Raw genomic sequence first — 24,482 nt, 5'->3', positions numbered from 1 at the left:
CATGAGTGACTCATTCAGTGTCATGAGTTATCTCACATTTCTGCTGTAGTCTTGTCTTTCAGTTGCAAACTTTTACAATGGATAATTCCATCAATTGAACTACTGACCTTTTTTAAAGCAGTCAAAATGAGGTGAATTAATTTCTAAATAATCTAAATATTGTCTGTCCCCCAGTAAGATACTGCAAGTTTAAGAGGACAGATGAACAGGACAGAAGATGCCTATCCACAAAGGCAAATGAAACCAATCACGACTTCCTCTTCCTGCGACTTTGTCTCCTCGCCTGTCTGTTGGCTGAGTGGTGTTGCAGTCATGCATCTGGACACGATGTTTCTTGTATGTCCTGTGATTTTTGGTGAGTGTGTTCATTCTATTGGTTTTTAATTTAAAAATATTTTAATTCAATTAGATATTCTTTGTCAGTCTGATTGAACCGATTTGAAAATGTCGACTATTGACTGGCCTTAATTGTATATTACAACAGATACAAATCATGCTAAATTGAAAAGAGATGTTTCTTTCCAAGCTGAAATGTTAATTGTTTGATGCAGGTACAGGTATGGGACACTCTGCTCTTGGGATAGGTCCACATTATTATGTTTTCAAAGACAATTATTATTATTTTAATAAGGCACTGCACATAACCCAGTGAAAAGAAAAGAAAAACATGCGTGCTTGGCGTGCTAAAGTTGCTGCCGAATCACATAGAGACGAGGATGCTGTTTCTCCTTTCTAAAAATACATCTGTTGTGAAACATATTTCATTGTGGCACATTAGATTAACGCTACTTGACAATTTGACACATTAATTGAACCACTTAAGCCCTACGTATGTTATTACTGTATACACTAAATTGTCAAGTAGTGTTAATCTGCTTCATGTACATTTGATACTTAGTTCCATGCACTGTGCGGTGTGTCCATGTCCACTTAATAGTTAATAGTCATACAAACATTACATTTATTGGAAGTACCCTCACTAAAAACGCCTGGACAACGCTCCACACGTCCCAAACTCTTCTCCCTTCTGGCTCCAAAACTGTGGATTGCACTTCCCATTGCAGTCAGAACTGCAGCATCACTCCCAATCTTCCGCCGAAAACCCACCTTTTCAGACTCCAAACACTTACCCTACCCCCTTAGATAGCATTTCTGTTGACTTAGATAGCATTTGACACAGACTTATAGCATGTTATGTAGACAGCACTATAATTGCATTGTATATAGTCATAGCACGCCATAGTACATATGTATAGCATAGTAGTATATAAGTATAGTTTATATGTATAGTGTATGTATAATTTCATTCTATAGATATTCCACTGTTACTTTCTTAGCTTACGCATGTTTCATGATAAATGCTTTTATGTGATGTATTCCCATGCTTTTTGTTCTTGCTTAATGTAAGTCGCTCTGGATTAAGAGCGTCCGCTAAATGCCTAAATTGTAAATTGTAATTGTGATTGTGTCCTCTCTGTCACAGCATCAGCCTTTTGGACAGGCGCCCAGGCTGTGTCCCCGAAACCCTCTGTCCCTGAGCGTGTGCACGCCCTGGCGGGCTCCTGCGTGGTCATACCCTGCTCTTTCACTCCTCTAGCTCCTCACGCCGCCAGGGGGAGGGTGGACGTCAGGCTGAGGTTCAAAGCCAGAGGTGGCAGCTACTTGTTCCCTCTCCGCAGCACAGCTTTCAACAGTGAGGACGGAAGTCAAGTGAGCAGGGACTTCCTGGGCCGCACGGCCCTTTACGGACACATGGCAGATGGAGACTGCTCTGTGAAGATGGAAAGGGTCAGCATGGATGACTCTCACCTCTTTGAGGTAGCACTGAAAGATAGAGATGATGACTGGGGGAGGCCAAGTAACTTCATCTTGGAAGTTTCAGGTGAGTGGGAGAAAGCCCCCCAACAGTCTATCGCATGCACGCATACACACACACACACACACACACACACACACACACACAGACAACAATTTTTAGAAAATAACTATTGAAGTGGTTAGTCTGTTGTAAAGTCTCTGTTACAGCATGTTTATTAGTTATACATTGATACCTAAAATTCTGTCTGTATGCATTCCTCCTATTCCTTGAGTTACAATGTATTGTAAATATATTTAAGTAATTTATGTGCAATTAATTAACCTTAAATAATATAAAGACAATGAAAATAATGGAACCAATCTGGCCATCATGGACAGATACCCCAGGGCCTCCTGTCATCAGTGGCATAGAATCCGCCACAGAAGGACAGTTGGTGACCCTGAACTGCACCGTCAGCAATTATTGTCCTATCGAACCTCCTGCACTCTTGTGGCACTGGGAGAGAGGAGCCCTGCAGGGAAATGGCAGTGATCACGGGGAAAAGGAGGTGCTACATCCCCAGTCGCCCAGTCCTATGATAGTGGCCTCTTTGTCCTTTATCGCATCATACCATGTAAAACCCAGGCTCCGCTGTGAGGCCACCTATCCGAGCAACAACATCAAATCAGCTTTGAAGGATCTCCACGTGACATGTAATGTAACCATTTTGATTACTATTGTCTTTTTTTGTGTCATTCTTCTATCTATGATATCATAATTAATTTGTGTAAAACATTATTGCAGGTAACTTTAAATGTTTTGCTGTTCATTGTTTTAAAATAACCCATTCTGACCGGGCACCCATTTTGGTGTCAGCATCATGTTATGCTTTAGCTATTTAAAAATAGCAGATCTACAAGCTCATATCGCGCCACCGAGTGGCGCGATACGAGCTTGTAGGTCTGCTATTTTTGAAAAATCGAAGAGCGACTGACATTTTTAGAATCTGATCTCAGGTCAGAATGGGTTCATCAGACCAGTGTGTGTCCGGCGGAAACCTCGTATGAATCTGATCTCAGGTCAGAATGGGATAAATATTTATACAATACCCCCCTCTCTGCGTATACTCTTCCAGTTCCTCCGAAAGATGTGACGGTTCAGGTTCAGACCTTGACCGTGCTGGAGGGGGCCACAGCGTTGCTGAGCTGCTCCTGTAAAGCGGACCCCCCCGTGTCAGACTACCACTGGTCCTACACCCAGCGCGGTGTCACCGTGAAGCTTCACCGGCGCACGTCACACATGGTCCGCTTGTACAACGTGACCCGGGACATACGGGTTCGCTGCTCAGCTCGAAACACGATTGGTCAAGGAGAGTCCCATCCTACGCCGCTGAGCGTGCAATGTAATTCTGCAGTACCTTGGTTACATACAATTCAATTTAATATTTCCAACCGGGGCTTTCAAGTAAATCAGTGGCTCGCAAAGTAACGGGTGGCACATTATGCTTATTCCAGATGATTATATGACACAGCTTTACTTCACTTCCTATGATTGAAGTGTAGTAAACATGAACACCTTACAGAGGCTAATTCTTTAGGTGTGTGGTGGGTATCACTTGTCTTAAAGCAATATAATCCCCCCCTTTCTCATATACTTTCTCTTCCCAGACAAGCCAGCCATCCTCCATCTGTCATCCTTCTGTGCCATTGAGGGTTTGGAGGTGCAATGTCAGTGTTCAGTTGACTCCTACCCCAGGCCAGCTGTCACCTGGAGTGTTAATGGGAGTGTGCCCCCTAGTGGTTACAACATGTCAGTGACATCTGATCATGGAACTCAAACAGCTTCACTCAGGGGCCACGTGTTCAAGCCATTTTTTTACAGTCTATGGTTCAAGCCTGTGAGGGTGGTTTGCTTTGCTGTGAATGCGTTGGGCAATGACTCCCTCACCCTGTTGCAGGGAGAAGAAGGTGTGTTCTAAACCGTTCACCCCATCCATCTACAACTATATCTACAGTATCTAGTTTATCTATCCAATAATTAACCCATATCATTAAATATTGTTTTCTAGCACTTTTGCCAGGCAACCGATACTGTACCTTGTACTGTACTGTACCAAGACACACCTTTTTTAAGTGTAAACTAAATTATACTGAGATGAAAAGAAAGACATGCTGACAACAATATCCTGATCCACTGCACTTTGTTTTCTTTTTTGTCGTCAATGTGCAGTGATGGGCTCTTTGTTGTGGTTGGTGATAGCAGCTGTGGCCATCAGCCTGATCATCATATTCTTAATTTCATTTCTTGTCCGGTTATATTGCCGAAGGAAGCCTGGAAAGTAAGGAGCTATGCAATGCCGCCCATGTACCGTAGTAGGCCTACATTACAGTCAATTTGTCACAGGTGTTGGCCAAATTGGAGTTGATTTTTATTGATCCTTTCAGACATGTCCTCAGTAGACCTCCACCAGTCTACCCAGGAGAAATGGGGATCTATCAGGACCGGATGCCCCTCTACATCAACTGCACAGAAGTGACCAACATTTACAACAATGGCAGCTATCAGCTTGTATACCAGAACTGCACGCCTCTGTTTGTCCGCACTAAACAGGTACAGTATATGGATGACCTTACATTATAGCCGGCTGCAGAGAGGCCATAATATAGAGAAAATCATAATTGTGCCTCCCTGATTTGATGATTAATGTGTCCCTCATCCAGACTCGCCCAATAGGTAGAAGGGGAGGGGAGAGACGAATGGGTGAGAGGAGAGGAGGAGAAAGAAGAGTGAGACCCGGTGGTTCCCGGGTTAGAGCTACGCAAGCGACACATAGCAGCACGACTACACCTGAAACCGAGACGGCCATCTACCTGGAAATACTCTGAGCTCCACACAGGACTTGTCACATATACCCTCACACAAATTATGAATACACATTTACCCTTTGTTAGTGTTCTTGTTTTGGTTTAAAGTGCTTAGTACTACATCACAATTAAATAAAGTGCTACATCAGAGGATCCGTGATGGCTAAAACCATGTTCATCAACAGTGATGTTGATGACAAGATCTCCCTTCTGACTCATCAGTGCATCCATGGCAATGCTCCCCCCTACCCTCAAAGAACTTCTCAAACCACAACCCTCTATTCCAGGGGTGCCCACACTTTCTTAACCCATTCTGACCTGAGATCAGATTCATACAAGGTTTCCACCGGACACACACTGGTCTGATGAACCCATTCTGACCCGAGATCAGATTCTAAAAATTTCAGTCACTCTTCGATTTTTCAAAAATAGCAGACCTACAAGCTCGTATCGCGCCACTCGGTGGCGCGATATGAGCTTGTAGATCTGCTATTTTTCAATAGCTAAAGCATAACATGATGCCGACACCAAAATGGGTGCCCGTTTAGAATGGGTTAACTTGAGAGCCACTTTCAAAATGACCAGCTCAACAAGATGTACCCACCAGAAAAAATATGATCCCATTGCTGAAATGTGTTTAAAAATGTACCTGGGGGGGCTTTGAATAGAGTTGCTGGCGTTGCATACAGCAAGACAAAACACAAAGACACTTGGAATGGGGAAATAGAGGAAAATGGAATTGGTAGGGTGTTTTTATATATAACTTTGTAATGCTATACTGACAACAAATGTCAGGTTCCAAAAAGTTTTTTTATATTTAAATTAAATATATGTTTAGGAGCATAGTGTGATCTACCTGCACAGCCTTTGTGATCTACTGGTAGATCGTGATCTACCTTTTGGGCAGCCCTGCTCTATTCCAACCAACCTCCTCCTTGCCCTCATGACCAATCTCCGCACCATGGGCGACCGGGCATTCAGCTACAATTCCCTGCAATCTACCGATGACTTTTTTAAATGGACTCTAAACATACATTTTTAACAAAGCGTTTGCTTTGTCTATTCTTTTTAAGGTCATTTACAATATGCTTTAATTTGACAAGAAGGGTCTTATGTTGCCAAATGTTTTTTGTTGTTTTTTGTTATTTCCGATGTCATTGTTTTTAAACCATGTAGCATGTGCATTACAAATAAAATGTATTCTTCTTCTTATTATTAATCAGTGTCTTTCATCCAGTCAGACTGACCCTTACACCTGATGCACTGGTGTGTTTTGTTTCACTAGTTTATCTTTGATGATGAATAACGGTTCAGTAACTGCATGCACAGCACACATAATCACTCGTAATGTCTTCAATTCGACTTATAATTAAGTCAGTATTGTTGTCACTGTTGAGAGATTACTGTACTTAACAGCTGTGTCCACTGTCCAGGCAATTCCTCCTTAATGTCGGTAGGGGGCGACCAACCTCACGTCAACAGCAAATCTTCGAAGAAGAAAACGGCTAATCTAATTGGCTGAAACAACGGACTGGAGGAAACTACGTCATCAGTCAACGTCAGTTTTTGGTGCGAAATTGAGTTGGTATTGTCATTGGCTTTATTTTTAAATTTAAAGTATGATTTTTTATTTTCGGGTATTTCTTGAAACGCAAAGATACCAGTATAACAATGAGATATGATCCAAATGCGTAATTCTTCTCAACGTTCACATGAAACGAGTCTTTAGACGTATTATTTTAACCAAGCTAGCTAGTTAGCCACAGTAGTCATTGTTTGCTTTGCTAGCTAAACGTTAGCTCGCCTGGCTGAAAACCAGGCATTGGTTGACCATAACTAGTAACTAACTACAATATTAACCTGTAGTAACCATAGTTCCGGTAATATATAAATATTTTTAAACAGCCAATTTATATAGGGACATTTGCTTAACCTACTTTATTGGTGTGTCAACAACATAATGCCAGAAATCAAACTCAAGCACGTTGTGTCTTGCAGCAGCGAAGACACTGTAAGTTGACATTCTTTTACTCTCCGTATAATTGTAATAATATAATCAATCACAATTATAGTTTCCCATCACCTACTGTTGCTTTTCGTTGTTTTTTCCTCACAATTTCTAGCTTATTTAACGCACATTTGCCACATTCTTATTTCTTTATCAATATTGTATTGCTTTGCAGGCTCACAAGGCTGAAAACTTGCTTAGCTCTGACACCTACAGGAAATGGAAGGCAGCAAAACCAGGAGAAAAACAAACCTCAGTCATTCTACAGGTATTCATCTACGCCTATAGTATTGTGCTTTTGTTTAAACAATGTGTTTTGTGCTGATATGACTCGAGTATACCAATTCCATATTCTTTACAGTAAGCTGTGAGTCACAGAGCTCAAATAGGTTCAACTGAAGTTTTCAGCCATTTAATGAAGAGCTATTTAATGAATGTCTGGAATAACTGGAACGTGCTTTAAATATGTGCTGTTTTCATGTTCCCAGCTTGAGAAGGAGGAGCAGGTGCACAGCATAGATATCGGGAATGAAGGGTCGGCTTTCATCGAGGTGCTGGTGGGAAACTCAGCAGCTGTCAGAGACCAGGACTATGAGGTATTAATTAGTATGAAAACCAATGCACCTCAGAGATCATTAGAAATAGAATCCAAAAGGAAGTACGCACATTTCTAAATAAAAGAAGAAAAAGATACGTACAGGAAAAAGGAATGCAGTAGTAGGATGACAATGTTTCAACCCCAATGGGTCGTCGTCAGGTCTACCTGATGAAGGATACAAAAATACTTGGATTATACTCTTATTCAATCAGCGCAAACTAATGGAACAAAAAATTATAAGTAATACAAAGTAATTGACAGAGGAAAAAAGGTATTTTGAGGGAGTAGTACTCCTTTTAATAAAGACACCATAATTTGGTATCGGGTACGGTCGCCCCTAAACCATCTCGATTTTTTCCGCCGACCGCTCGGTCTGGCGGTTCTTGTATTCTTTATTTTGTTTTACTGAGAAGAAGGTTAGAAATAAGTTCAGGGTTAGGCATAGTTTTACTGGGGTTAAGTGTAGGTATAGGGTTAGTTTATGCATAGTTTTACTGAGGTTAAGGTTAGCAATAAGGTTAGGTTTAACCGTTTAATCATCATTTACTTAGATTACTTTAGGAATACCAGGCCGTGCAGTTCCGCCGGCTGTACACCTGGGGCGAGTTGGTAAAGGGGCGAGTCGTTTGGTATTCCATCATTTTGTCAAAAGATCTGTCATTTTTATAGTTCACGGTAATTTCAATGTTTCTACTAGGTTCTTCTGGTTACGTCATCCTTCATGTCTCCCACTGAGAGTCGAAACGGCACCAACACGAACCGAGTGCGTTTCTTTGGGTCCAACCAGCTGCAGAAGACCACAGCCCAGGAGAAGTGGGACCGCGTAAAGATTGTGTGCAGTCAGCCTTACAATAAGGTGAGTGACGTTTCACTCAGAGGGTTGTCTGTGCATGAATTTAACCCATTCTGACCTGAGATCAGATTCATACGAGGTTTCCGCCGGACACACACTGGTCTGATGAACCCATTCTGACCTGAGATCAGATTCTAAAAATGTCAGTCGCTCTTCGATTTTTCAAAAATAGCAGACCTACAAGCTCGTATCGCGCCACTCGGTGGCGCGATATGAGCTTGTAGATCTGCTATTTTTCAATAGCTAAAGCATAACATGATGCCAACACCAAAATGGGTGCCCGGTCAGAATGGGTTAAATACATTTGAATCATGACATTCACGAAACGTGTATGATCACTGGTTTGATGATAAAGCATTGATACAATGTTTCCGCAAGCATAGTCTGATTCATCACCATTGAACATCAGTCCGTTGAACATGTGTTCAGATTTGAGTTTTGAGAATTTATAGCAGATTTGTTAAATATTGTATTACCTGGAAAGGTTATTCTACAGATACAATTTGAAATGATTATTTTACTCCCCAGAGCATAGCATATGGAGTTGCATTTGTGAAGTTTCATTCACCACCAGATAAAAATGATCCACCAACAGCAGCATCGCCGGTAAGGAGGGCTCATTCTCTTGTCCTTTATACTCTTTGCTGTTAACTTTTAGCTCTTGTCATATGAAAATAAAAATCTTTTTAACTTGCACAGAGCAAGTTACGTTTATGTGGCAAAGGGAGCGCAGAGCCAGCGTGAATGTCTCACACGCAGACATGTGCATCCGAAATCTTTTGCCTACTAATTATTATTGTTACATACATATTCTGTATTGTGACTGTTTTTACTGAAAAAGTTATTTGAATTTCTTGGTTTCCACACAGTTTTAGATCTCACCAGGTGTATCAATAGGCAGAGATATCTAGTCGTCTGGCTACATGAAACTTGAGTCACATATCTCTAACTCATATTTCTTACACCAAACTGGCTAATTCTTCACCCATGGCAGAAGTTGACAAAGCTGGGCCAGTTTAAGGTAAAGGATGAATCTCCCTCAGCAGCCCCCAGTCTGCAGCCTGGCCACCTTTTCTTCAACCGGGAGAACATCACAAAAACCAGCCCTACACTCAAAGGTAAAAACATCACTTTTTATTTAATTGAGGCAGTGATTGGAATTAAAAACCCTACAGTGATCATCTTTTATTCGCAGGTCTTTATGAAGTAGACGGTTGACATTTGTATTGTAAACACTCTTTATTGAGTAGTATTTTGTTAAGGGAGCTTGTCATGTTTTGGGGGAGATTCGGAGAACACAATTTTGTGGAGAACTGAATTTTAGAACCCATTTCTAAGCACTAAAGAACACTAGGTCTAGGGTGCATGCTGTCCAAATTATCTTTTCTAGTTTGCACTAGGGCAAATGCAAGTGTAATACTCCTTTACAAACATGTCCCTCCACCAATTAAACATATTATAGCCTGGATGGCGTAGAGGTCTGGGTACCTAGGCTCAATGTAGTCTTAGTGCGTTGGGGGTTTAAGTCCCGATCCCGACGTCCTTTGCTACATGTCACTGCGCATTAACCTATTTAGACCTGAGGCCGATTTTGAAAACTAAATCTAAATCCAAAATGTTCTGAAAAATAAAAGCACAAAAATATGTTTGCTATACACGTTTGCTATAGCTATATATCGCCTGTCAAGTGGAAACCGTTAGTTTTCAAGATAAAAAACGAAATAGAAAAAAAAAAAAAAAGTTTGGATCTGCTACTTTTGATGCCTTCATGTGACACTGTAGTATGATAAATTAAGGCATTATTAGAGTATGGAGAGTGTGTAGAGATGTCTTCAGAAGAACATTTTTAGTTTCATCTTTATTTCAAACAATTGAGTGTCTGGTGTCCTCTCTCTATCTCCTTTAGTTTCTCCTCAGATTGAGAAGCTGAGCTATGCTGCGGCCACCCTGCAGTCTAGTGGTGCCTCTCTGTCCTCGGGACCGTCCTCGGGACCGTCCTCGGGACCGTCCTCGGGACCGTCCTCCACCTCTAGCAGCACCTCGTCACAGGTATAGAATAACAGGCTACAGCAGCACTTCTGAAAGGGGTTTTGAATTATTCCAGGAGGTCAAGATGTTTCCAGTGTGAGTCTATACACTCTTGAGGTTTCGGTTTGTTACGTTTGTATTGAGATATTCTGGGGGTTGCCTAACCAAAAATCAAGAAGCCTAATGCCGTTCTTTACAATCATCCCAGTGCAACGAGTTTGGCGCCTTGTTTAACATTTGTGCCTACAGTATACTAAAGCCTTTAACACCTTGAGGGCCCGGGCCTATTTAATCTATTAATAAAATTTGACCGAGTACAGTGATTTGATAAACAAGGGAGCCATGGTCATTTTTCAGTTTTTTACATATTATGAAATACATAATGTAAGCTTTCATATGATGTATTGTTCATTGAAATTGGAAAAGAAATGAAGAAGATATGACCATCTGAAACTTGTTTAACCGGAAACCCCAAAGTACAGAATTTCCCCTGCAAAGGTTCCAAAGATTTTAGCACCTCTGGGCCCCAGGAATGGGTGTGACAATAGATACTTGTCTCCACATGTACAGGTGGAAGTACAAAAAAATCACTCGGAGGGGGGTATAAGGAGGTTGGGCAGTCTCCTTTTGACCCGCTGACAGTGGCTACGTTTACATGAAGGGTGATCATTCCGAATAAATACTTCAGAATAAAATACATCCGATGTAATGTTTTTTGCCGCGAGTTTACATGGGAAATGGTCATTCCGAATGAGTGTTTATATGGAGAAGTGATAGAAGACATGATACATGTTAATTCACGTGAAACTACGCCATCTGTTGGACACATAAAATATAGGCAGTTCATTCATTGTGACTGTCTCAACAATACATATTACAGACGAAAGACGATACTTTGAAATCCCATCATTTCATTCCGCAGTAGCTTTGAGGCTGCTGGTTGGATAGGGACGGGCAAATATGTTTACCGTCTTTTTTTCCCCACCCGCTGCGGCTCCGCTTCTCCGCTGGGAAGGTGATCATCTCGTTTTTATTTGTACTTTATTATCTACAGCACGGCCTGATTATTATTGTATCGGGTCGCTCGTTATTTTTGAGAGAGAGAGAGACAGAGACCGTTGAACACACACATACACACAGATCAGGGTTATCGTCATCTGCTGCTGCTCCACGTTTTTTTGTGGATTTCGGATCTGAAAAAAGGAACGAAATAACACGCTCTATGTGCAAACTCCTCGGCGCGCCTTGGATATGAGCTCCTTGGAGCATGCTCAGAAAGACCAGAATGAACTTGCATCCGAATTAGTGTATACATGAGTCCAATTTTCTTTCAATCGCATTGAACATCGGAGTAATCATCGGAAGTAATCATCGGAGTGACATCGGAATCGTTTTTAGATCGCATCGAGCGTTTTCATTCGGATGTACGTTTTTGTAGGTGTTTACATAACAACGTTTAATAGGATTGAAATTCTATTCGGAATGAAAAGGGGATTTAACTGCTCATGTAAACGTAGCCATTGATAGGTGACACGAGGATAAAGGAAACATTCAATCCAAACGTCCAGTTTGCTAATTCACAACTACTACTACTACCGTACTTTGATGTTGAAACTTTCCATTTCTCGTATAGGCACGTAAATTTACGCTATGTTGGGATTATCTGACGAGGTTAAACCTTACATAGGCAAATTATAGCCTACTAAATTGGTCAATATAAGTAAAATAATGTAGCCTTTCCATAGGAGTATCTTTTTATATTTTTCCAAGGAGAATACAGCCAGTAGCATATTTGAAATAACTAAACTCATTTACCTCTTGAGAATGTTTTCATTCTGGATAAGATCATAAAAATGGTCTGTGGTCTAATCTAATAAAAAAATAAATGGATGATCAAATGCAGGAGCTTTCACGACTCATCTAACTGTAACTAGGGCCGTCACCTTGCCCCTCCCACCCCTCACTGGAGCGAAACTGGGTAGGAAAAACGGTGGAAGCATTTTAGACTCACAAAGACCCATAAAGCACAAAATTGCCAAAGCTTCCTCGTCGTGCCGCCAGACCTCTGGGTATCAGGTTTTGAGATGGCAGAAGTCAGAAGATTTGAAGTGGTATTCAATGCTCTGCAGTCTATGACTGACTCTTTGACTTGATCATCCATCAAAATTAACACATTCTGACCTGAGATCAGATTCATACGAGGTTTCCGCCGGACACACACTGGTCCTGATGAACCCATTCTGACCTGAGATCAGATTCTAAAAATGTCAGTCGTTTTTCAAAAAATAGCAGACCTACAAGCTCGTATCGCGCCACTCGGTGGCGCGATATGAGCTTGTAGATCTGCTATTTTTAAATAGCTAAAGCATAACATGATGCTGACACCAAAATGGGTGCCCGTTCAGAATGGGTTAATAGCCAGTCTATTCCCCTAGGACTTGGGAGAACAGAATCATGTCAGTCATCTTTCAACACAATGTGTTAAATACAAACGTGTAAATGTTGCCATGTACACCATCTCCCAGACACCCACACTATCGGGCAGAGGCAAGTCGTATGAAAAGAGATTCTAGTGCAACTTTTAGACTTTAGTTTAGTTTAGCAGAGAGTGTGAACAAAATAATTGGACATGGCTAATCATTTGCATGTTCTGTGCTGTGTGTTTGTGATTGTCACATTAAGAACAAATTTACATTCTTATTTTATATCTCCGTTAACTCATAGCCTCCGGTAAAGAGAAAATTTGAGTTCAGTAAAGATCGCCTGTCATCACCGGCTCCATCCATCTCGAAGAAGACCAGTCCCTCAGGGTCACCCGAGTTGAAGGCTGCCACTCCTAAAGCCAAGCCTAAACCGAGCCCAGCCAGCACCCCCAGCCCAAGCTCTACTAATAAAGGTAACATGCACACTAGCACTAGCTCCAACCACTAGTCTATTATACTGCATGTTATATAAAGTTGAGGGATATACATCACATTGACAAATTGCGGGGCATTTAGTCTTTTATTAATACAAAACTCTTTGTGCTTCAGCCTCAACAGCTCCGAAGACCAGCGACAAGAAGCGAGAGAGCCAGTCCAAGCCAGAGCCTAAAGCTAAACCACACAAAGTGAAATCACAGAGCCCTGAGCAGGTGCCTCTCAACCAGATCATGCAGGGCGTGGTGTTTGTCCTCAGCGGCTTCCAGAACCCCTTCAGAGGGGAGCTGAGGGACAAGGCGCTGGCCATGGGTGCAAAGTACCGTCCTGATTGGACCCCTGACGCCACACACCTTATGTGAGTGACAGTGAAAATACATTTTCATCCCCTTGCACCTTGTGCGTGTAAAAGCATAATATGGCACACAACTTCCTGAGTTGAGAGGCAGAGAGGCAACAAAAAAATGTTGCCTCTCTGGTGTCGGCGTCATTTTGATTGTGTCTTGTTTCTGTCCATCTGTGTGTAGCTGTGCCTTTGCCAACACCCCCAAGTACAGCCAAGTGAAGTCAGCAGGGGGCATCATTGTACGGAAGGAATGGGTGATGGACTGCCACAAAAGGAAACAGAGGATCTCCTTTAAACGGTAAAGCTGTGTGTGGGAAAACATCACTTTTCACAAATAATGAGTAGACGAATAAAGAAATCACACATGTGTGAAGTGAGGGGTGCTCACGCTGGACATGAGGCCCTCAAAAAGCACCTTACAGACCTATAGTCCAATAAAATGGGTGATCGATATTGCACACACAGCACTAAAACATTTTTTCATGCAGACACAGATAACGTACATCAGGTTTACAAAAGAGCCTGAAAATGACCCTGAAAATAGCAGATCTACAAGCTCATATCGCGCCACCGAGTGGCGCGATACGAGCTTGTAGGTCTGCTATTTTTGAAGAATCGAAGAACGACTGACATTTTTAGAATCTGATCTCGGGTCAGAATGGGTTCGTCAGACCAGTGTGTGTCCAGTGGAAACCTCGTATATGAATCTGATCTCAGGTCAGAATGGGTTAAGTCATTATCCGATTGTACAGACAGAGACCACCTCCTTCTCGATCCTCTCCCATTCCCCCAGCCGGATGAACTCAGGCCCCATCCTAGCCATTCTATTGTGCAAGAGTGGTGCTTTGATGATTTATCCCTTATTTAAAAGCTGCATCTGTCATGTGTAATTAAACCAGCCACTTACTTTGATGATGACGACAAGTACCCAAACACACACACACACAGACATGGAACACGCATAAACACACCCACTCTCTCTGTCGCTCCTTCACACACATTTGTATGTAAATGCACAACCTCTCTCATGGTGGAACGGTGCTAATAAATTAATGCCTTTGCATCAGGCACAATTCTCTTATGTATTTTTATGGTATTTCGTCATCAGCTAAGCACCTCAGTAATGCTCTCTCAATAGTCTTATCCAATCAGAGAAAACCTGGGGACTGAAAAGAGTAGAAGGGGGGAAAAGTGGCTCTGGCTTCCACCTTCCACTCAAGTCGTGTAGAGTAAACAAATTTCTCATTAAAATGTGAAGGGCCTGTAGTAGCATTCATTCAGAGAGCATGGTTGGAAACATTTCAGATTCGCATTTTGGCAATCTCACAGGAAGCAGATGCGCCTGCCAACTGTGACGATAACCGTTTGAACTAAAAAACATGATTGATAGTGATGTACTTCAAAAGCTTGTTCGATACAGGGGAAGTCGGGCGGTGGTTATGCAATCTTTTCAAACTTCAAAGTCATGCTTATCTAGTCTGGATTTGGCTCTGTAGAACTGTCTAGAATAAATTCAGCGTGTAGTGACTAGTGATACACGAGAGACTTCTAGGTTTACTGGACTCATAAGAAGCCACTGTGTGCTTTCTTTAACCCATTCTGACCTGAGATCAGATTCAAAAAATGTCAGTCGTTCTTCGATTTTTCAAAAAATAGCAGACCTACAAGCTCGTATCGCGCCACTCGGTGGCGCGATATGAGCTTGTAGATCTGCTATTTTTCAATAGCTAAAGCATAACATGATGCCAACACCAAAATGGGTGCCCGGCCAGAATGGGTTAATGGCATCACTAGCTGTAGCTACTAGCTAGGACATTCAACAATGATTACAATATCAAGTGTATGGGCTAAGTCATTTTTATTTATTTATATATATATAAAATGAAAGATCAATATGGGCAGGTGAAATATTTATTTAGTTTAGTACAAAAAAACCTGGAGCTGTTTCACTGACGATGACTTCACACCACCACAGCATCTTTCCTGTGTGTCCTCTGTGTGTACACTTCATACTAAAGTCATTCACCCAGTTGATTGTCACTAGAGCAGACATGTCTGTCTGCTTTGTAGGTATAAGCCTCTGTTGCCACAAGCAACAGTGTCTGCACTCTCCTTTTTTCCTTTTTTAAATTTCCTTTTGGCCGCATCTTGTGCGATAGATAAGCATGGGACTGTTCATTTCTCCCCACAATGTGACGCGTGATGATGGATACAGGAAGTGTGGACATCTAGGAAGGTGGGCACATCGATGTTGAAAGGAAAATTGTCTTATGTAATTGTAGAAATATTTATGCTTTACATTAACAGTTTGACTGCGGAAAACGATTTACCAGACTTTTAATCAACCCCCCTTCACTGCCGAGATTGTTGTATTACCTTTAGAGCATACGCTGAATTATGTGGGCTTTTAATCCGCGAAAATCAAGCGAAAAAAGCTCCCCCCGTTTGTTATGAACGGCAGCACCACCCGCCATCTTGGTACACCCGGAAGACGCAGCACAGGACCCTCCTCCATGAGGCGTTGAACCCCATTCGTTTGCATTGGCCTCAATTTCCCAGAAGCCCTAGCAGCCCACAGCATGTGACGATTTCCGGTTTCATCGTCAACACGAATGCATCTACTCTCTTTCTCCGCGGCGAAGAAGGATTTTATTTTTATTTATTACATTACGGCGGATTAAACACATAAAACAAAAGTCGCGTATGTCCGATATGGCAGCGACATTAACCTGGAGTAATCCATTCAAAGCACAGAAACTGTTAATTACGACCATTTTCTTTTTTTTTACATTTTGGGAAACAAACCAATTTAACATAAGTTGCACATTCTTCCTTTGTGCCTAGACTGTCTTACTCTTCTGGTTGCCACGATATGATTACTCTTTGTGGTGGTATTTCATTCTCTTGAGTGGGGGTGGTTTGGGGTGGAGGTCACGTCTTCACTGAGTGAGAATACCATAGTCACGTAGTGTTTGCACAACCACATAATCGCTCGGCCCAATTTGGTACTACTACACACTCCCTTATCTGCACTAGACTCTTAACCCATTCTGACCTGAGATCAGATTCATACGAGGTTTCCGCCGGACACACACTGGTCTGATGAACCCATTCTGACCTGAGATCAGATTCTAAAAATGTCAGTCGCTCTTCGATTTTTCAAAAATAGCAGACCTACAAGCTCGTATCGCGCCACTCGGTGGCGCGATATGAGCTTGTAGATCTGCTATTTTTAAATAGCTAAAGCATAACATGATGCTGACACCAAAATGGGTGCCCGGTTAATTTACTTCTTTACATTCTGTCAGTTACACATCACCTTGTTGTCCAAACACTACACACAATCCTCAGTTGTTGCACACACTTCTCACGTAAAATCCCAAAGCATCAACCTACGACACAAATGCCGGCCTTCTGCTTACATTATCTTTGTGAATATTTGGTGTGTTTGACTATAAAAAAAGTAGGCCTACGCAGAGTCATTTTACAAAAGGAGAATTGGCTCATTCTCCAGAGTCATTGTCATATGGTGTGTTCCATTTCTAAGATTGTGTTTTCAATGTTGCTGTAAATGTTTGGTAGTGTGCAGCAAATGCTTAGTTGAGTGTACTAAATGTACAGTATGTTTGTCATTTGAAAACATGGCTGTGTACCAATTGAAAGCACGAGTTCCATTTTTGTGACAGTGTCAGGGTTTATCATTTTGTGTGTGATGTTTTCAGTTTTGTGTGTGGGTTTGAGAAAGCAGTTATCGTTTTGAGAAACGTGTTAACAATCGTGGGGAAAAACTGTAAGCTGCAGCTACTGTACCTACCTGACTTCAATGGATGGCATCTAGTTCCCACTCTACTGTTGACGGCAACAGATTTTAGCAATTAGCTTTCATGCAATATCTCGACAGGATAGATTTATCTTTTCCAGAAAAACTGCAGTATACATTATTCTGTGGTATTGTGTTGTCAAATAAAACATCATGATAACTTCACACCTTGTGTGCACACCACTGTCTTAATGAATGTCCGAGGTTTCCCCGCAACTTTATTGTCACATCACAGGTTTACGCAACAGTGTGTTTTCTGGGGGCAGACACAAATTAATACAAGTCAACATACAGTGTTTGTCTCGTTTATTTTTGTTCATCTGTCTCCCTTTCACCTTAACACCAGGCATTTGATGGATGGAGCAGAGTCCAGCTCAGAGAGTGAGATGGAGATGGATGAACAGAGCGAAGAAGAGGGAGACACCAGGGTAAATGTGTTATTTTAGCTACATTTGTTATTTAGCGGAAAAATAAGGATTAGAAACAAATTGGAGGAAAAAAACCTTTTCACGCTATACACACTGACACTGTGCTGTCTAATAGCGGGCTCCAACAGAGCAGCAGAGGCAGGCCACCCCAAAGAAGATTCCAAAGGTGGCTGAGGAAGACGAGTATGGCGGCTCCACAGACATGGATGAACCAGGTTTGACTCAAGCTCCTCCCCCAATTGCAACTTCTAGATATCAGCAGCAGATCAGCCTTTGTTAAATTTGGCACAAGCTGTCGAAAAAAAGAAGAAATAATACTGCTGTTTTGCGTGTGGTTGAGAATTAGAGGAAAAATAAATGTGCGTTTTGCAAAGTGTCTGCTAGTGCGGAGGGCATTTACAACTTGACTTGCTATGATTTTGTATTCAGTTACAATCTGATCATCCAGGACACATTAATCCAGGTGTAAATGGGGTCATGTGTGTCCATCATGGATACGTTCACAGCAATAGTTCATTTCTAGATTGTTGGTCCAGACTTGTCTTATAAGAGTGTCACACTGGAAGTCCCTGTCTGTTTGCTAGAGAAAACGTGGACAGTGGGCTGAGAGGGTAACACGATGGAGAAAGAAGTGGACAGACTTACCCTTGAAAGTCAACAGCAGCACAAATTGAACGATTGACTGCCAAGATAAGACTTCAGCTGCAGTACAATAATAGTCTTATCCACAGGGCAACTCCCTATCGTGCGTGCACCATGGTGCTCTTTGTGGAATATAGGCTTTACCATGTTCTTGGTGCCTTTTTTATTCCTCAAATTTGAATCCTTTAATCTTCCTTTAATCAACAACCTTCAAAACTTCTGCCCTCTAATTGTGTGTTGATCAACTACGTACATACACAAGTTGGCTGAGAATTCTTTACATGGCGGTGAGACTTTGGTAGGGATTTTGCCTTTGTAGACTCAATTAACTTAAAGGGATAGTTCAGATTTTTTTAACTTAAGCTGTATGAAATACTATTAATTGATTGTGGTGGGAGTTCTGCTCTGGTTTTGGTCGATATTAAGTACTTCCGGTCATTTTGTGGGTGGCACTGGGGCCACGCAGTAAAAGTAAATTCATTCACAAAACTAACGCCATTTGTATTGTTGACCTATTTCTAAAATATTAGCGCAACTTTCGTACAACATTGACCCCTCTATCACATGGAACTATTTTGGCGTAGTGATATGGACACAAAAAGCATAGTTCCGTGTGATAGATATAAAAATGAACGAAAGTTGCATTCATATTTTAGAAATGGGTCATCAATACAAATGACGTTAGTTTTGTGGATTAATTTACTTTCACTGCGTGGCCCCAGTGCCCCCCACAAAATGACCGGAAATACTTAATATTTCACCAAAACCAGAGCAGAACTCTCCCCACGGGACTCGGGCAATCAATTAATACAGTTGCAACCACTATATTAATGGCAAGTATTTGATACAGCTTAAGTTAAAAAAAATCGGAACTATCCCTTAGTTTAAGACGGAGAGAGGGCATGCCATACTCTATTGAAAAAGCTAAAGTATGGGCGCCCGCTGGTCTAGCGGTCCAGGCGCATGCCACCTATAGGCTCTGGTCTTGTTCCTGTCCATCTTCACTGTAACTATCAATAAAAGCAGAAAGAAAGAGAGAAAGACAAAAACGCTTAAGTACAGTACATGAAATGAATTGAGTGGGGCAAAGGCACATGTTTGAGAGTGAAGGGATTGGAGGAGAGAGACCACTTTTAGTTTTATGAAGGTCTGGCAGAGATGGATTGATGGACACCATGAAAAGGATACGGAACACAATGAACCGTGAAGGGACTTGTGCATGATTCTCATTTCTATGTTAATGTGAGGCCAGGAGTAAAGTGGCAAGGTGCATTAGTAAGGCAACATGATGGCACTTGCGTACAAATGGCTGCCTGGCACCCTTTCCATCCTATTCAGCCTCAATAAGGATCGGTGTACTTACGTACAGAGGCATTCACTGTCTTGCTTCTATTTCCTTGAAGAAAATAGGATTGAAGCATAATAGTCTTAAGTCTTATAAGGAGCTATCGATAAACTCCTTTAAACCCATGTGTATTATTGATAGAAATGGAGGACGTACTTAATGGTTGACAAGTTCTCCCCCTCTTATGAGTCATTGCTAAATGTGATTGTGACAATAACTTTAGGGCACATGAGAAGATCATAAGCTACCACTTTCCTCAAGACCACATGCATATAATACATCTCTGCAGCTGGAAAACGATGTGCACTTCTGTGCAAGGATACCCAAGACTCAAATGTAATGAAACTAATGGATAAAATGATGTGCAAAGTATCCGCGCAAACTTGCATCGCTACCGAGGTGATGTCCAACGCCTGCATAAGAATGGAGCATGTGTAATGCAGCCGTGCAGTTGTTGCTGATACTTTTATTTAAAATATATTAACACACATTGGAGAAAGATCTGTGTTTGAAGGGATTAAGCTTTAGTTTACATGCATGTATGTGATGGAGACCACAGAGATCAGTAAAGTTGTAATTGTGCATCAGTTTGATCAATTTCCTAATTAGTTTCATAACCCCCCTCTTAAGTACAAGGCCAGATATTTCCCTCAACATATTGTAAGATGGCTTAACTTCCTTGTTAATTACAAATGAACACTACATTTCCCAGGAGACGACGATGACTCTGCCATGGACACAGAGGACGAGCTGAAGAGGTGAGATCAATTCCAATGTGTCTGATATTGATCGTGACGGGGTGTGTTGTGTGCTCAAAACTGGCCAGTAATGGATTCCCTTTGGCGGGCTCCACATCAGCATAGTTTGAATGGGTGCAAGAATACAAATAATTAATTAATGGAAAATGAGAATATTTTTCAAGTTATCAGCTTTAAAAAAAATCACACCCGTGTGAACTGAGTGGTGCCCCCCCCCCCCCACCTCTCTCTCTCTCTCACATTAGCAGGCAACATTGCAGCACTGTCCCTCTCTGTTTCTGGCGCCCCCTACTGGTACCCTATAGTCATATACTGGTGCTCATGACCACACAGGTACATAGATAGGTGTACACGGACATTGCTGGTTGTAGGAGTGTTTGCACCACTCAAAAATAGTGAAAACATCAATGGTTTTTGTAATTATGTTTTCCCCCCCTCTCTCTATATAAAATGACATCAAGTAAATGTTTTTGGAATTTGTGACGGTTTGAAGCTGAAGCACTGAAGTGTCCCCATATCTTTGTCTACCTGACAGAGTTGAGACTGAGAGCAGACACAAGAAAGCAGAGACTGGAAAACACAGAGTGAAAGAAGAGGATCCCTACGGGGGATCGACAGATGAGAACACCGACGCAGAGGAAGAGGTGGACTACCCCATCCCAGAGTTACCAGGTCTTATATCTTATTTCTATATTTCTATATTTTTTTACAATAACATGTACAATGTATACTGTATATACGCTGACTGAATATGTTTAAACTGCACATGTTATGTTTAATCCATTTGAACTCCTTTTTGTTGTTCCTGTATACTTTTCAATCTGGGAACCACTTTTTGTAACATTAGCTGTTGCGCTATATAATATATAGAGAGAGTAATGGATAGATACATATATATATATATATAGAAAAAGTTCAATTAAAATATTAAGTCTTCTTTCCTATCAAAGGGAAGTAATACATATCTCTCTTCATATTAGTACAGCTAGTCTGAAGCCTGACACACACCGTCTGCGGCGCGACGTGTTGCCGCGCGGCGCCGCCTGGAAAATAGAACTGGGTTCTATCGGCGCGCCAGGCGACGCGGCGCGACGCGGCGGACGGAGCCGGTGTGTGGTGGGCTTTATTCTCACTGTACCACTCCCCATTTATTTAATTCTTTTTAAATTATTTTGTTCATTTCAGTCTTCCTGACAGGAAAAAAGTTTTTCCTTTACGGCAAGTTCCCAAACAACGACAGACGCCTCCTTCTACGGTACATCGTTGCATTCAACGGGTGAGGAAGTTGAGGTTTTGTTGGCCGGTGCAACTCCACGCCAAAAGATATTATCAAGGAAATGCTGTCAGATAGTTGTCCTTGTCACACCACCCTGTACATTGATTGGCAGTAAATATTATAATGACAAACATGGCTTTAATACTGTTCTTTACTCGCTCATTCTGGTCATTGTGTCCCCTCCAGGATGGTGGAGGAGTACATGAATGAAAAGGTGCAGTTTGTGTTGACCAGCGAAGGATGGCACGACTCCTTTGAAGATGTAAGTTGAGAGCTTCATGTGCAAATAATCTGTCGATTCTGCCTTCACAATTTTCTGCACACATGTACTACATAAAGGTTTGATTGTGTCTGTGGGTGGAGAATCCAGTGAGGGATCATGTTCGCTGCATTACTTGGAATGTCCACTGAAAGTGACTTTCACATGTGAACTTACACCAAATAGCAAGGGATTTTCGGAATGGGATTGATACAAATTCTCTGAATCCACTCTGACATCTACCGGGGTGGTAATGAAAAAATGTATGACCCAATCTGATCTCTGGACGATCCCGGGTGTTACGGTTGTTTGGGTCCGTCATTTGAAGAATATATCATATCTTGGAACAAAATGGCGTGTGTGGGTCCATCATTTTGGACCCATGAAGACCTATAGTGGAGGAGATGGCATCAACCTTTGTGCAATTAGGCTCTCTGTGATGCTGCTCGTCGGGTGAGGCAGTTGGTAGTCTATCCCATTCTGACCTGAGATCAGATTCATACGAGGTTTCCGCCGGACACACACTGGTCTGATGAACCCATTCTGACCTGAGATCAGATTCTAAAAATGTCAGTCGCTCTTCGATTTTTCAAAAATAGCAGACCTACAAGCTCGTATCGCGCCACTCGGTGGCGCGATATGAGCTTGTAGATCTGCTATTTTTCAATAGTTAAAAGCATAACATGATGCTGACACCAAAATGGGTGCCCGGTCAGAATGGGTTAATGTCCAAAGATATGGTTTATTTGTTCAGACAAAGAGCGTGTGCGTGTAATATGTTTCACATCACTATCATGTTATACCTTTTTTCATTTGCAGGCATTGATGGAGAATGGCAATTTGTGTTTTGTCAAACCGACATGGATTTATGCAATCAATGAACGACAAAAGATGCTGCCCTATCAGCCATACTCTGTTGTCCCTTGAACACTAGAAATGCACATACATACATACATACCGGTACATACATACATGCATGCATGCATACATACATACATACGTACATACAGTATGATACAAGCAAAGGGGAAAGCCATAAACTATTTGTATGGATTTTTGTTTTTGTTTTTGTTTTCCCAATTCACTTCTAGTTGAATTACTCGTTTGAAGCAATAAAGTTATACTGTAGTTCATAATTATCCTGTCTTAATTTAATTTTAAAATAGAATTGCCAAATTTGCGACCGTATGTCGCAGATTTCATGAAAACCTGCCAAACCTGTCCGTCTCTCCATCACTCACATCTCCATATATGGTTGTCTGTCCAGCATGCCTCGTGACACGCTCCATATATGGCTGTCTCCATATATGCAGATCACAACGCCTCGTGACAAGCTCCTGAAGGTTGTCAGTCCATCACGCCTTGTGACACGCTCCGTATATGGCCGTCTCCATATATGTACAACTTCATGGTCTCAACTCAACTGCGCATGTTTCTTTCCTTCCATGGAGCAACATGGCGTCGCCTGTACGGTCTTTGCTTCTCGTCCTCTTTAGACAGTCCTTGTCCCAGTGTAAATTCTTCCGCCTCTCCTTCAACACACATCGCCCCAACGAACTGCAGCGGCCATCTATTTTTTAAATATCTACCTTATACGTTTTGTCCCAACCCAACCCTTTGGTGTGGTTTGGGCTTAAGTGTGCTCGTTGGATATCACTCAACGGCCCTGTGTACCATGAATTTGCACATAATGCAGGAGGCAGCAGGACGTTGCTTTGATGAAAGCAAGTGCTTCCAAACTCTGACACTGAATTTCTTGACAGAAAGTTTCTCATCTTTAGTTTAAACCTGGCTCGCTCCTTTGCACATGAATCCTATAGCATCCCTATTTTGAGCATGTCATAGTAGGTGAACATTCTGAGAAAGATTACAAGCTTGAAATGTGTCGCGTTGTGAGTAGCTTGCCTATATTCTGCAAAGAGAATTGGTATAGAGAGGAAAGAGTAACATCCCTGGATGCCAATCGATGAAGTGTATAGGGTTTGAGTGATTAAAACTATCAATATTTAAAAAGACAGTCCCATTTGTCATCACCCCTTTATTCTTTGGTGCATAGCCACAGCGCCTCAAAGAGCCTCCGTCATGAAGTCTTTCCACTGTGGCTCAATAATGAGACCCTTTTTTTATGTAGGACCTTTTTGCTTTTTTGTTCTTGGCTTGTCTGGTGTTGCTCTCCTGCTACACCAGGATTTAGTACAGATGGATGATGTTAATTGCGAACACCTTTCTTACATGAAGTCTTGGCTTAGGTACATCAATATATTGATTGTCTTTTCTAGTACTGTTTAGTGTTTACATCCATTAGTTTTTGTCTATATGAACTAGGCTACCCTCTGAAATTCTCATTCAACTGAAACGGGCCTCAAGCCTACTTGGCTACTATCTGCCGATAGCCTTGACAAAAGTTAGACATGGGGATTTACTTCAATATTTAACAAGACAGTCCATTTGTAGGTGCAGAGACAAATTCAACTTTAAAAAAAAAAAACGCTTTGCATTCTGGGCTGCAATCTGGCATTACTCTCCTGCTATCTCCGGTTA

The 24,482-nt window shown here is 41.7% G+C and overlaps 2 protein-coding genes across 3 annotated transcripts; both read left to right on the top strand.

Moving 5' to 3' along the window:
* The first annotated feature begins 278 nt into the window (after positions 1-278).
* LOC310855484 (myelin-associated glycoprotein) lies at positions 279-4,690 on the top strand. The gene is made up of 8 exons (XM_083760505.1): positions 279-355; positions 1,484-1,882; positions 2,197-2,511; positions 2,934-3,200; positions 3,466-3,765; positions 4,028-4,136; positions 4,243-4,408; positions 4,519-4,690. The coding sequence occupies exons 1-8, from the start codon at positions 313-315 to the stop codon at positions 4,681-4,683; spliced, it is 1,764 nt and encodes a 587-aa protein (XP_083616631.1). The 5' UTR covers positions 279-312; the 3' UTR covers positions 4,684-4,690.
* Positions 4,691-6,212: 1,522 nt separating this feature from the next.
* xrcc1 (X-ray repair complementing defective repair in Chinese hamster cells 1) lies at positions 6,213-23,071 on the top strand. 2 transcript variants are annotated; one of them, XM_083762272.1, is made up of 18 exons: positions 6,213-6,673; positions 6,846-6,938; positions 7,159-7,266; positions 7,966-8,124; positions 8,650-8,727; positions 9,119-9,239; positions 10,028-10,109; positions 10,146-10,170; positions 12,874-13,045; positions 13,182-13,425; positions 13,595-13,711; positions 17,580-17,661; positions 17,777-17,876; positions 20,361-20,406; positions 20,942-21,078; positions 21,592-21,682; positions 21,869-21,944; positions 22,761-23,071. In XM_083762272.1, exons 1-18 carry the CDS (start codon positions 6,623-6,625, stop codon positions 22,866-22,868), a joined length of 1,890 nt encoding a protein of 629 aa, XP_083618398.1. In that variant the 5' UTR covers positions 6,213-6,622; the 3' UTR covers positions 22,869-23,071. The 2 variants fall into 2 exon arrangements, with proteins under 2 accessions (XP_083618398.1, XP_083618397.1); XM_083762271.1 differs by having other exon boundaries at positions 9,116-9,239.
* Positions 23,072-24,482: the final 1,411 nt, after the last annotated feature.

Source organism: Protomyctophum parallelum, assembly GCF_964188405.1.
Source record: "Protomyctophum parallelum genome assembly, chromosome: 3".
Taxonomy (NCBI): Eukaryota; Metazoa; Chordata; class Actinopteri; order Myctophiformes; family Myctophidae; genus Protomyctophum; species Protomyctophum parallelum.
Note: the sequence above shows the minus strand (reverse complement) of the source record. Positions and strands in the feature narration are given on the sequence as shown.

Bases quoted from the DNA above. Each gene is read 5' to 3' on its own strand.
- LOC310855484 (XM_083760505.1), top strand. From the start codon at position 313: ATGCATCTGGACACGATGTTTCTTGTATGTCCTGTGATTTTTG. The intron at 2,512-2,933 runs GTAATGTAACCA...ATACTCTTCCAG, and splicing joins GAAGGATCTCCACGTGACAT to TTCCTCCGAAAGATGTGACG. The intron at 4,137-4,242 runs GTAAGGAGCTAT...TGATCCTTTCAG, and splicing joins TGCCGAAGGAAGCCTGGAAA to ACATGTCCTCAGTAGACCTC.
- xrcc1 (XM_083762271.1), top strand. From the start codon at position 6,623: ATGCCAGAAATCAAACTCAAGCACGTTGTGTCTTGCAGCAGCGAAGAC. The intron at 9,240-10,027 runs GTAAAAACATCA...TATCTCCTTTAG, and splicing joins AACCAGCCCTACACTCAAAG to TTTCTCCTCAGATTGAGAAG. The intron at 10,171-12,873 runs GTATAGAATAAC...GTTAACTCATAG, and splicing joins CTAGCAGCACCTCGTCACAG to CCTCCGGTAAAGAGAAAATT.